This window comes from Eriocheir sinensis, chromosome 6 (genome assembly GCF_024679095.1).
Source record: "Eriocheir sinensis breed Jianghai 21 chromosome 6, ASM2467909v1, whole genome shotgun sequence".
Taxonomy (NCBI): Eukaryota; Metazoa; Arthropoda; class Malacostraca; order Decapoda; family Varunidae; genus Eriocheir; species Eriocheir sinensis.
The window spans coordinates 19,850,107-19,863,838 of NC_066514.1; the positions used below are offsets into that span (position 1 = coordinate 19,850,107).

Sequence of the window (13,732 nt, forward strand, 5' to 3'; positions counted from 1 at the left end):
GTCGATCACTGGAATAGACTCCCACTGTCAGTAGTTAGCACACAGAGTATCAATAGCTTCAAGTCTTCATTGGATAATTACTTCAAGAATATAAGATTATACTGACCCTTCTTCGCATGTTTTCAGACAGATTCCAGCAAGATCTCAACCTAAATCCATATTATTCTCCCCCACAACCTATATTGCAAGTAGCATAAGTTAACAATAGAGTAAAGCAACAGTTAATGTCCGCATGACAGGTGGAGTGAGGTGTGGGTGCAGTAAGGTGACAGGGTACTGGTGCGAGCATAGTACCGCCGGTAAAATGAGGATCAAACCTCCACCTGTGCCCCTGAAACTACACCTCACCCATCGTGAGTATTAGGGGGGATTCTGGGGCTGCCCTGTGTAAGCCACTCGTCCTCTTCCAGTCTCCCTGTATTTCTATGTTCTTATGTTCTTATGTAATAAAGTCATTTTCCCCCACAGCTTAGGTTACCAGTAGTGTAAGTTAAGGGTAGTAATTTCCTCTTATTTCTCTCTTTACTGTAAAATTTCCATGTCCCTTTCTTCCTTAAAGGTACATGGTGTTCTCTTCTAACTATTTCCTGCCGGCACGTTGCCGGAGGAGAGGTGTGGGGAGGAGCCTTCATCTATTCTGTCCTGTAATACCACACGTAGATTACTAGTAGTAGCGGTAGTAAACAGACACCCTCGCCATAGACCGAGAGGTCTTCTGCTGTATGTTCTTCCTTGCTACGTAAAAAGTACGCTCCCTGCCATAAAAATAGACAAACAGGATGCAGAGAATTACGACTCCGTCTATGTGGAAATAACTGCGAATAATAAGAAACTAACACTTGCGATCGTATACAGGCCTCCAAAACAACAAGCAGCCGATGACACTGCCCTGTACGAAGAGCTTCACTCTTTAACACAAAGTAAACAAGCAATAATAATTGGGGACTTTAATTGCCCTAACATTGACTGGGGACAATTGACTGGAGATCAAGAGGGTAACAGGCTTATAGAAATGGTGGAGGATTCGTTCCTCACTCAAGTTGTAACTCAACCAACAAGAGAAAACAATCTGCTGGATCTGGTATTAGTAAGCGACCCCGACCTCATTCGCGACTGTGAAGTTGGTGAAAAAATTAACGGTTGCGATCACCACTTAATCCGTTTCAATGTCAACATAAGTCACAAACTCGTAGACAATCCGTCAGTGATACCAGACTACAAAAAAGCAAATTTCAACCTAGCCCGTGAGCTGCTTCCTCCGCGACCTGGGACCAACTTCACCTAACCGACAATACAATCGACAACGTGTGGAACAACTTCAAAGATAAGCTTTTGGGAGTAGAAAAGGCTACAGTGCCGACGAAACCCAGGCGAGTAAATGGTGCCGTAGATCCACCGTGGATGACCAGAGAAATAAATAGGGCGGTAAACTTAAAAAAAAGGAATTATAACCTAATGAAAGAGAATGACACGGCCGAAGCCCGTACTCAGTACCACAACAGCCTCAGAGCTTGTCGCACCCTTATTCGGAGTAGTAAACGCAACTACGAAAAACAAATAGCGCGTGACATCAAGACAAACTCAAAAAAATTCTTCACATACATCAGATCGAAAAAGAAAGTAAAATCCAATATTGGTCCCCTGACAGACGAGACTGGAGCTGCAACTCAGGACAGTAAACAGATGGCCAGAATCCTCAACAGTAACTTCGCATCCGTATTCACAGTCGAGAACATCGAAACCATGCCCGAGAACCCTGACCCGCCGAGGGGAATCACGCCCCTGAAAATTGACTCAATATGCGACCAAGAAGTGAAAGAGTATTTGGATAAACTCGACACGAACAAGTCAACAGGACCTGACGGTTTGTCCCCGCGGTTATTAAAAGAGCTTAAACAACAAATACTTCAGCCACTCACTAACATATTCAACCAGTCTGTTCAATTGAAAAAGGTCCCGGAAGACTGGAAGATGGCGAACGTAACACCAATTTTCAAAAAAGGAGACAAAAGCGTTGCATTAAACTACAGGCCCATAAGTTTGACATCAGTGGCAGGAAAAATACTCGAAAAGATTATTAGAGACAAACTTGTTAAGTTTCTAGAAGACAATAATGCAATCTCCGACACCCAGCATGGCTTCAGAAACAAGCGCTCCTGCCTAACGAATTTATTAGACTTCTTCCAAGGTATATATAAGAACTGGGATGCCCACATCCCCAGTGATGTTATATACCTGGACTTTCAGAAAGCCTTCGACAAGGTACCGCACGAGCGACTCCTTAGAAACTGCACTCGGCGGGCATTGGAGCCAATCTGATCGCGTGGATAAGAGATTGGCTCACCGACAGAAAACAACGAGTACTACTCAACGGACAGCCTTCCGATTGGCTTCCAGTCACTAGTGGAGTGCCTCAAGGGTCAGTGCTGGGACCCATTCTCTTCATCATATATATCAACGACCTCGAATCAGGACTGAAATCCACAATATCGAAATTTGCTGATGACACTAAGGTGGGGGGAAAGGCCTCACAAAGACCGACTGCGAAATCATTCAGAAAGACCTCAATCACATTATCGAATGGTCGGAAAAATGGCAAATGTCCTTTAATGTTGACAAATGCAGTCATGCACATTGGGTCCAGAAATAGTAAACACACATACATCATGAATGGGAGACCTCTGCAAGCGATGCAGGAGGAAAAGGATCTTGGAGTCACTATCAGCAGTGACCTGAAACACGCGAATCACTGTAAAAAGCATACAACAAAGCCAACACTATGCTCGGGTTCATAGCGAGGAACTTCGAGTGTAAAACGCCAGACGTGATGCTATCCTTGTATAATTCCATGGTAAGACCGCACCTCGAGTATGCAGTACAGTTCTGGTCTCCTAATTACAGAAAGGACATTGATTTACTGGAAAGGATTCAACGACGCGCCACGAAAATGATACCAACCTTAAGGGCTCAACCGTACGAGGAACGACTCAAGCGACTCAATCTCTTTACATTGGAGAAAAGACGCCTACGAGGAGATATGATTCAAGTCTTCAAGTATCTAAAAAAATTCAATAACGTCGATTACTCCAATTTCTTTGAATTGCAAACCAACCTAAGAACTAGAAATAACGGTTTACCCATTCAGTCTAGTCGATGTAACACAGACATCGGAAGGAGTTTCTTTTCAAACCGAGTCATCCGTCACTGGAACAATCTTCCTTCAGAAGTAGTAAATGCGAATACTATCAACTCCTTCAAATATAGAATCGACCGTCACTTCGCTGCGTCGGGAGTAAACTGAATATTGAGTTGCTTTCATCTGCTCCTCAATATCGAGGCGCTTTCATCTGCTCCTCAATGTCGAGGTGCTTTCATCTGCTCCCCAGGCCCCAGGCTGTCGAGCAGATTAAATCACCAAAGCGGGCAACCTCGTAATGAGCCAATAGGCTTTCTGTTGCCTGCGTTTCCATGTTTCCATGTTTCCTTCGTATTCCTTTGTATTCCCTTCCCCCTTCCCTATAAGCCCCGCCCCTTTCTCCTTAAGCTCCTCCCCCTTCCCTATAAGTCCCTCGACCCTCCTTCCCATAGAAACATAATAAGAAAGGCTGAATCTATTACATCTGGTGAGTGTGTTTAGCTTAAGTTGGCGTATTAGCCCCGCCCCCTTCTCATTAAGCCCCTCCCCCTTCTTGGTAAGCTCCTCCCCATTCTCTTTCCTTTCCTTTCACTCCTTTTTTTCCTTCCTTCCCTCCTTTCCGTTCTTTCCCAGTTTTTTCTTTTTTTTTATTCTGCCTTCCTTTCCTTTCATTCCTTTTCCTTTTCTTCCTTTTTTTTCTGCCTTCCTTCCTTCCCTCCTCTCCTTTTCTTTCTTTCCTCTCCTTTATTTTCTCTCCTTCCCCATACTTTTCCTAGCCATCCCTCTTCCTTTTAAGCCCCTCCCCTTCTCTTTCCTTTCCTTACCTTTTTTTTCCTTCCCTCCCTCCTTCCTTCTCCCCACATACTTTCCCTAGCCATCCCTACACCCACACACTCACCCCAACCCCAACGTTCCCCCAATCAACGCTCCATCCCCCACAGGTCATCGCAGTGCAGGTGTTCGTCTCTGTCATGGTCTCTGAACACCCTCGCGGCGGCACCTCGGACTGGATCTCCTTCTCGTCCATGGGCAGCTTCTGGTTCAGTGACATGTTGTTCGTGATGTACCTCGTCAATGCTGTGGTCGTCCTCACTGACGTGCCCTGTGGAATGCCGGTAAGGAGGGTGGCTTTGTCTTCTGTGATTTCTGGCTTCCTTTTTTCTTTCATTCCTTCTCTCCTTGCTTCATTTTCTTTCCCTTTCTTTCATTCCTTGTCTTCTTGTTATTTTTTTTTCATCAAAGGGGCAGCTCAGTCCTTTCTTGTCCTTCCTTCCTTCCCTGGTGCCTGTGTTGTTTTCTGTGATTTCTGGCCTCCTTTTTGCCTTCATTTCATCTCTCCTTGCTTCGTTTTCTTTTCCTTCCTGTCCTTCCTTGTCTTCAGTACTGTGGGTCCCCCCCCTGTCTCTCGTGCCCTGGGGAATGCTGGTAAGGAGGGTGGGTTTTTTCTGCGATGCCTGGCTTCCTTTTTCCTTCATTTCTTCCCTCCTTGCTTCATATTATATTCCTTTCTATCCTTCCTTGTCTTCAGTACTGTGACCCTGCTGTCTCTCGTGCCCTGGGGAATGCTGGTAAGGAGTACGTGTGGGCTGTTTTCTGTGATTCCTGGCTTCCTTTTGTTCCTTCATTCCTTCCCTCCTTGCTTCATTTTCTTTCCCTTTCTTTCATTCCTTGTCTTTTTGCCTGGCTGGTGAAGGCAAGGGTACAGTCGTCAGCGTATGCCTGGGCCTCTGGGATGAGCTGGAGAATGTCACTGAAATAAGCATTCCACAGTAGAGTCCCGAGTACGCTGCCCTGGGGCACGCTTGCATTGATGGGGTGGTGGCTTGAGGTGTGGCCGATAATCACCACCTGTAATGCCCTGTCATGGAGGTAGTCCCCAATGAGTTTCAGGAGGGCGCCTCGCACACCTAGGCTCCTCAGCTTGGCGATGAGGCCTTGGTGCCAAACCCTGTCGAAGGCTCTGGCTCTCTCTCTCTCTCCTGTCCTTTTCTCTCTTCCTTCATTTCTCTCCTCTCCTTCCTTCCCTCCTTTCCTTGCTTTCTTCCTTCCCTCTTCTTCTTCTTCCTTGTTTTCCATCGACGCTTCTCCCTATTCTTTCTTCCTCTTTCTTTATTCCTAGTTTTATACCTTGCTTCTCTCTCCTTTTCTTCCTTGTTTTCCCTAATGTTCTTTCTTCTTTTTTTCCTCCCTAGTTTCACATCTTGCTTTTCTTCCTTCTTTTCCATCGGCTTGTTCTTTCCTCTTTTTCCTCTCCTTCGTTTCTCTATAGTCTTACACATCTTGCATATTTCTCCTTTTCCTGCTCCTCACCGCCTCTTCCTCCCGTTCCAGCGCGGGTGTCGCCTTCATCGTCGCCGCCTCCCTCACCTGCCTGGCCACCATCGTCTTCGGCCTCACCGCCTTCCTGCTGTACACGAAGCGGAGGGCGGGAGCGCTATCCTCTGCCCAGCCGCTCCGCGCACACACCGACACCTCAAATGTGAAGTGAGTGTGTGTGCTTACCTGAAGTCTTGGCTGTTTGTTGAGTCATGTAAGGGAAGGGAGGGGAAGGGAAGGGTAGTGAGCGGAGGGGAAAGGAAGGGAAAGTTAGGGGAGGTGAGGGATGATAAGGGAGTGAAAGGCAAAGGAAGGAAAGGGAAGGTGAGGGAAGGAAAGGGAAGGGAAGGGAAGGGAAGGTATTGGAATGGAAAGGGAAGGTGAGGGATGGGAAGGCAAGGATAGTGAGGGAAGGGCAGGAAAGGGAAGAGATGGGACTCAAAGGGAAGGGCAGGAAAGGGCAGGAAAGGAAAGGCAAAGGGAGGGAAGGGAAGGTGAGAGAAGGGAAGGTGAGGGAAGGGAAGGGAGGGTGAGGCAAGGGAAGGGAAGACAAGGCAAGGGAAAGGTAGGTGAGGGAAGGCAAGGCAAGGGAAGGGAAGGTGATGGAAGGGAAGGAAAAGGAAGGTGAGGAAAGGCAAGGGAAGGGAAAGGGAAAAAAAGGCAAGGGAAGGGAAGCTGATGGAAGGGAAGGGGAAGAAAGTAAGGGAAGGGAAAGGATGGTAAGGGAAGGGAAGGAAAGGGAAGGGAAGCGGTGAGAAGGGTAGGGAAAATAAGAAAAGGTAAGAGGAGGTAATGGAAGGAATGGGAAGGTAAGAGAAGGAAGGAAAGATGATGGAAGGGAAGGAAAGGGAAGATGATGGAAGGGAAGGAAAGGGTAGGTAAGGTATGGGAAGGGAAAGGGAAGGATGGGGAGTTAATTAAGGGAAGGGAAGGGAAGGCAATGGAAGGAAGGTGAGGGAAGCAGATGGAAGGGAAGGGAAGAGGATGGAAGGGAGGGGAAGGCAAGGAGAAGGTGTGAAGTGAAAGAAACAGAAATACAAGGGATGATGTATGAAAAAGTAGAAGAGGAAGAGGAAAGAATAAGAAAACGAGGAACATACGAGAAGTGAGAGGCGTGGGAGGAGGAATTAACTCAAGTCTTCTTTTTCTTCTTCTCTCTATAGAAATTCCTCCCGGCATTCCCTGACCATATTCTTCCTCCTCTTCTTCTGTATTTTGCTATTTTCCTCCATTCTCTCTCTCTCTCTCTCTCTCTCTCTCTCTCTTTCTCACACACACACACACACACACACACAAGAGCAATAGCTATAATGTTTTCTATCGTTTCAGTTACTCTCAACCCCTTGGATGCAGGTTTCCTACCAGAATACATCACCAAGCTACAGGAGTGGAGCAATAAGTGGCTGCTACAATTCAATGAAACATGGAAACATGGGAATGCAGGTAACAGAAAGCCTATTGGCTCATTACGTGATTGCCCGCTTTGGTGATTTAATATGCTCGACAGCCACTAGGGGCCTGGGGAGCAGATGAAAGCACTTCGATATTGAGGAACATATACAAGAACATAGAAATACAGGGAGACTGGGAGAGGACGAGTGGCCTACACAGGGCAGCCCCAGAATCCCCCCTAATACTGACGGTGGGTGAGGTGTAGTTTCAGGGGCACAGGTGGAGGCTTGATCCTCGTTTTACCGGCGGTACTAGGCACGCACCAGTAACCTGTCACCTTACTGTACCCACACCTCACTCTACCTGTCATGCGGACATTAACTGTTGCTTTACTCTATTGTTAACTTACGCTACTTGCAATACAGGTTGTGTGGGAGAATTGTATGAATATAGGTTGAGGTCTTGCTGCAATCTGTCTGAAAATATGTACCTCAATATTCAGTTCACTCCTGACGCAGCGAAGTGACGGTCGATTCTGTATTTGAAGGAGTTGATGGTATTCGCATTTACTACTTCTGAAGGAAGATTGTTCCAGTGACGAATGACTCGGTTTGAAAAGAAACTCCTTCCGATGTCTGTGTTACATCGACTCGACTGAATGGGTAAGCCGTTATTTCTAGTTCTTAGGTTGGTTTGCAGCTCAAAGAATTTGGAGAAATCGACGTTATTGAACTTTTTCAGATACTTGAAGACTTGAATCATATCCCCTCGCAAGCGTCTTTTCTCCAATTTAAAGAGATTGAGTTGCTTGAGTCGTTCCTCGTACGGTTGAGCCCTTAAGGTTGGAATCATCTTTGTGGCGCGTCGTTGAATCCTTTCCAATAAATCAATGTCCTTTCTGTAATTAGGAGACCAGAACTGTACTGCATACTCGAGGTGCGGTCTTACCATGGAATTATACAAGGATAGCATCACGTCTGGCGTTTTACACTCGAAGTTCCTCGCTATGAACCCGAGCATAGTGTTGGCTTTGTTGTATGCTTTTTTACAGTGATTCGCGTGTTTCAGGTCACTGCTGATAGTGACTCCAAGATCCTTTTCCTCCTGCATCGCTTGCAGAGGTTTCCCATTCATGATGTATGTGTGGTTACTATTTCTGGACCCAATGTGCATGACTTTGCATTTGTCAACATTAAAGGACATTTGCCATTTTTCTGACCATTCGATAATGTGATTGAGGTCTTTCTGAATGATTTCGCAGTCGGTCTTTGTGAGGGCATTTCCACCCACCTTGGTGTCATCAGCATATTTCGATATTGTTGATTTCAATCCTGATTCGAGGTCGTTGATATATATGATGAAGAGAATGGATCCCAGCACCGACCCTTGAGGCACTCCACTAGTGACTGGAAGCCAATCGGAAGGCTCTCCGTTTAGTAGTACTCGTTGTTTTCTGTCGTTGTCAATCTCTTATCCACGCGATCAGATTGGCTCCAATGCCCGCCGAGTGCAGTTTCTTAAGAAGTCGCTCGTGCGGTAGCTTGTCGAAGGCTTTCTGTAAGTCCAGGTATATAACATCACTAGGGATGTGGGCATCCCAGTTATTATATATACCTTGGAAGAAGTCTAATAAATTTGTTAGGCATGAGCGCTTGTTTCTGAAGCCATGCTGGGTGTCGGAGATTACATTATTGTCTTCTAGAAACTTGACAAGTTTGTCTTTAATAATCTTTTCGAGTATTTTTCCTGCCACTGATGTCAAACTTATGGGCCTGTAGTTTAATGCAACGCTCTTGTCTCCTTTTTTGAAAATCGGTGACACGTTCGCCATCTTCCAGTCTTCCGGGACCTTGTTCAATTTAACAGACTGGTTGAATATGTTAGTGAGTGGCTGAAGTATTTGTTGTTTTAGCTCTTTTGATATCCGTAGTGACAAACCGTCGGGTCCCGTTGACTTGCTCGTGTCGAATTTGTCCAAATACTTTTTAACTTCTTGGTCGCATATTGTGCCAATTTCCAGGGGTGTGATCTCACTCGGCGGGTCAGGGCTCTCGGGAATGGTTTCGATGTCCTCGACTGTGAATACGGATGCGAAGTTACTGTTGAAGATTCTGGCCATCTGTTTACTGTCCTGAGTTACAGAACCAGTGTCATCATCTGTCAGTGGACCAATACTGGATTTTACTTTCTTTTCTATCTGATGTATCTGAAGAATTTTTATAAGTTTGTTTTGATGTCACGCGCTATTTGCATTTTTGAAGGAAAATGTAAAGTCCTGCACCTTGGGAGGGGAAATCCAGCACCCCAATACCGCATGGGAAACACTCCACTACCCACCACAGAGGCAGAGAAAGATCTGGGAGTGTGTGTTACCAGGCTACCAGTGAAGGGATATCCATCACACCAGTACCACATGGGAAACACTCCACTATCCACCACAGAGGCAGAGTAAGACCTGGGAGTGTATGTTACTAGGCTACCAGTGAAGGGATATCCAGCACACCAATGCCACATGCGAAACACTCCACTATCCACCACAGAGGCAGGGAAAGACCTGGGAGTGTATGTTACCAGGCTACTAGTGAAGGGATACCCAGCACACCAGTACCGCATGGGAAACACTCCACTATCCACCACAGAAGCAGAGAAAGACCTAGGAGTGTATGTTACCAGGCTACCAGTAAAAGGATATCCAGCTCATCAATACCACATGGGAAACACTCCACTATCCACCACAAAGGCAGAGAAAGATCTGGGAGTGTATTTACCAGGCTACCAGTGAAGGGATATCCAGCACACCAATGCCACATGCGAAACACTCCACTATCCACCACAGAGGCAGAGACCTGGGAGTGTATGTTACCAGGCTACCAGTGAAGGGAAATCCAGCACACCAATACCACATGGGAAACACTCCACTATCCACCACAGAGGCAGAGAAAGACCTGGGACTATATTTTACCAGGCTACCAGTGAAGGGATATCCAGCACACCAATACCACATGGGAAACACTCCACCATCCACCACAGAGGCAGAGACCTGGGAGTGTATGTTACCAGGCTACCAGTGAAGGGATATCCAGCACACCAATTTTTTTTTTTTTTTTTTTTACAGCTAAGGAGACAGCTCAAGGGCGCAAAGAAAAAAAAAAGAAAAAAAGGCCCGCTACTCACTGCTCCCGAACAGAGGTTAAAGGAGTGTCCAAATCAGAGGTTAATTTCGGGAGGAGAGGTGTCCTGATACCCTCCTCTTGAAAGAGTTCAAGTCGTAGGCAGGAGGAAATACAGATGAAGGAAGATTGTTCCAGAGTTTACCAGCGTGAGGGATGAAAAAGTGAAGATGCTGGTTAACTCTTGCATAAGGGGTTTGGACAGTATAGGGATGAGCATGAGTAGAAAGTCGAGTGCAGCGGGGCCGCGGGAGGGGGGGAGGCATGCAGTTAGCAAGTTCAGAAGAGCAGTCAGCGTGGAAATATCGATAGAAGATAGAAAGAGAGGCAACATTGCGGCGGAATTTAAGAGGTAGAAGACTATCAGTATGAGGAGGAGAGCTGATGAGACGAAGAGCCTTAGCCTCCACTCTGTCCAGAAGAGCTGTGTGAGTGGAGCCCCCCCACACATGAGATGCATACTCCATACGAGGGCGGACAAGGCCCCTGTATATGGACAGTAACTGTGCAGGGGAGAAGAACTGGCGGAGACGGTACAGAACGCCCAGCCTCGAGGAAGCTGATTTAGTAAGAGATGAGATATGAAGTTTCCAGTTGAGATTTTGAGTTAAGGATAGACCGAGGATGTTTAGTGTTGAGGAGGGTGATAGCTGGGTGTTGTCAAAGAATAGGGGATAGTTGTTTGGAAGATTGTGTCGAGTGGATAGGTGGAGAAACTGTGTTTTTGAGGCGTTGAAGGACACCAGGTTCTTCTTTCCCCAATCGGAAATAATAGTAAGGTCTGAGGCTAAGCGTTCTGCAGCCTCCAGCCTTGAGTCGTTAAGTTCCTGAAGGGTGGGTCTTCTATTAAAAGAAGTTGAATAATGCAGAGTGGAATCATCGGCGTAGGAATGGATAGGACAGTTCGTTTTGGAAAGAAGATCATCAATGAACAACAGAAAAAGAGTGGGAGATAGGACAGAACCCTGTGGGACACCACTGTTAATAGATTTAGGGGAAGAACAGTGACCACATGGGAAACACTCCACTATCCACCACAGAGGCAGAGAAAGACCTGGGAGTGTATTTTACCAGGCTACCAGTGAAGGGATATCCAGCACACCAATACCACATGGGAAACACTCCACCATCCACCACAGAGGCAGAGAAAGACCTGGGAGTGTATTTTACCAGGCTACCAGTGAAGAGATATCCAGCACCCCAATACCACATGGGAAACACTCCACCATCCACCACAGAGGCAGGGAAAGACCTGGGAGTATATGTTACCAGTGGCCGTATGTTCAACCGGTCGTATCTCAACATTTGGTCCTAAATCCGCCATTGTGGTCGCATGTGCTGCCCCGTGCGATGTTCAAAAAACGTCCTAGGCGCCATCTTGTGACGTCAGGTCGCCCCTAAGCCTCACTGCTCGGGACCGGGGCTAGATTCGACCAGTTCCGTCCTAACCCGTAGCCATTGAAGAAGTGTTTCCGCCTCCTCCACATCTCCACCTCTATACACAATATAAGGTACGTGTTTGAGCTCCTACCTTTGTATAGCTTTGCATTAAGGTAGCAAGAGTCACATGAACGACAATTACGATGATATGTGGGCTGGTTATGGAGAAATAAGGTTGGGCTCATGAGGCAGTAGTGTGGGTTGTTTTCATCAATATTTCTTAATCCCATGGAGTTCTTAAAGCTTCCATGCATATGAATAGCGTTGTTTGAGCGCAGCAAGGGTCACTGGGGCTGGGAGGGGCAGGGTGTGGCAGGGTGTTGTTCTACTTAATTCTAGTAATGTGGTTATTTCTGTGTTTCACAGATGGAGCATGTTGCGGTATACGTTTTCAATCTCAGACTGCGCAGGGAAAGGATATATCAGGACCCACTCGACCCACTACACGTTAGTGACGAACATCTGTTGCGGGTGTATAGATTTACCCGTCAAGAAATCATCAGGCCCTGTGATGAGCTGCGTCCCCACCTGGAAAGGAAAACCAGGAGGGCACATGCACTCCCAAATCACACCCAGGTTCTGGCTGCACTAAGGTTTTTTGCAAGTGGCAGCTTCTAAACTGTTATTGGAGACACTGTTGGAATGGACCAATCTAGTGTTAGTAGGGCCATTGACAAATTAACTCAAGTACTTTGTGTAAAGGCCAGTCAAGAGATAAAGATGCCAAACACAGCAATAGATATCAACAGAGCTATGCAGGACTTCAGGCGCACTGGTAACTTTCCAAGAGTGATAGGTGCCATTGATGGAACCCACATTCGCATCAAGGCCCCAGAGGAAAATTAAGAGATTTGTCAATCGGAAACAATTCCACTCCCTAAATGTACAGGCTGTGTGTGACACCAACAACAAGATCATGAGCTACGACGCCAATTACCCAGGGAGCACACATGCTTCCTTTATATGGTGCCACTGTGCCCTTAAGCAGCGGTTCCTTGCTGGTCATTTTGGAGATGCTCTTTTGCTAAGTATGTTTCCTTATATATTCCATGTAAGTCTATCAAATTACCTGTGCTTTCGTACCACATGCCTACATGTTCAGATTCTTGCCTGCATAGAAGAAACCTAATAATTTTATATTATATCTTGTGATTACATGTTAATGAATGTTAACCTTCCAGACATGTCATATTGTTATGATAACAAAACTCTTAGTTGAACTGCATATGACATTAAAATTTTTAACATAGTTTTCATGCATTTCGTAGTGGAAAGACTGTCTCACATAACACTACATTGTCAATGCCACACCATGTTACTCACCAAGCTCGTCTATACACGATGTCAACACCAAATGGTATTATTATGAGGGTCTGGCAGCTCAACAACTTTCTTAGTGATTACAAGCAGCCAGCCACAGCAGGGTTACCATCAGTACAAAACTAACAAAATATCACTGCATTTTTTTTAGCATTATCGACAACACCAAGGCACAGCTTCCCATACTCAAATTGTTCCTACGGTAAATGGATAATGAATTAATGAATTTTCCATTTCACAGGAGACAGTGGGTATCCTCTGGAGCCATTCCTGATGACCCCAGTTGTACACCCGACAACACCTGGGGAGGAACGCTACAACCAGAGTCATCTACGGACAAGATGCGCTGTTGAGCGGACGTTTAGGATCCTCAAGTCAAGGTTCAGGTGCCTACACGAGTCAGGAGGAAGTTTGCAGTACGACCCCGAGGAGACTGTGAAGATTGCGACTTCTTGCACGCTCCTGCACAACTACTGTGTGGATCGTCGCATTCCCTATGTTGGTGATCTTGTGCAAGAAGAAGAAGTACCAGTTCAGCCTGTGAGAGACAACAGACAGGTTCCTGGTCAAGTTGTCAGGCAGGAAATTATTAGAAACTTCTTTTCCTGAGTATAGGTAGGCATATATGTAGACCTTGCAGTTATTAATAGATTGCTTTCATATATAAATGTGCATAACTCACAGTCGGAGCATAAGAATAAAACAAGAAACCATAATGACCACATGCTCGTCCTTCTTGATCTGAATTTAAATGTCAATTATTATTAATATATGTAATTAATATCAGCTTACACCTGCAGCTTGCGTATGGTGCACCGGTGGCCGAGTGGTCAGCGTGTGTACGTGGTGATCCAGAGGACTCTACTCCCATTGCAAGACGCTGAGAGAGTTCAGCCATGGACACGTGGCGGAGGGTTACCAACATGCTGCCCAGATCTTCAGTCAACCCTAACTTCTG

At 46.1% G+C, this 13,732-nt stretch overlaps 1 protein-coding gene across 1 annotated transcript in view; it reads left to right on the plus strand.

Annotated features, from left to right (window-relative positions):
* Positions 1-12,072, plus strand: part of LOC126991177 (uncharacterized) — a 13,231-nt gene extending 1,159 nt beyond the window's left edge. The window contains exons 2-4 of the mRNA XM_050849945.1: positions 4,078-4,251; positions 5,468-5,620; positions 12,031-12,072. Coding sequence (XP_050705902.1) covers positions 4,078-4,251; positions 5,468-5,620; positions 12,031-12,072 — 369 coding nt within the window. The remainder of the gene's footprint in view (positions 1-4,077; positions 4,252-5,467; positions 5,621-12,030) is intronic.
* Positions 12,073-13,732: the final 1,660 nt, after the last annotated feature.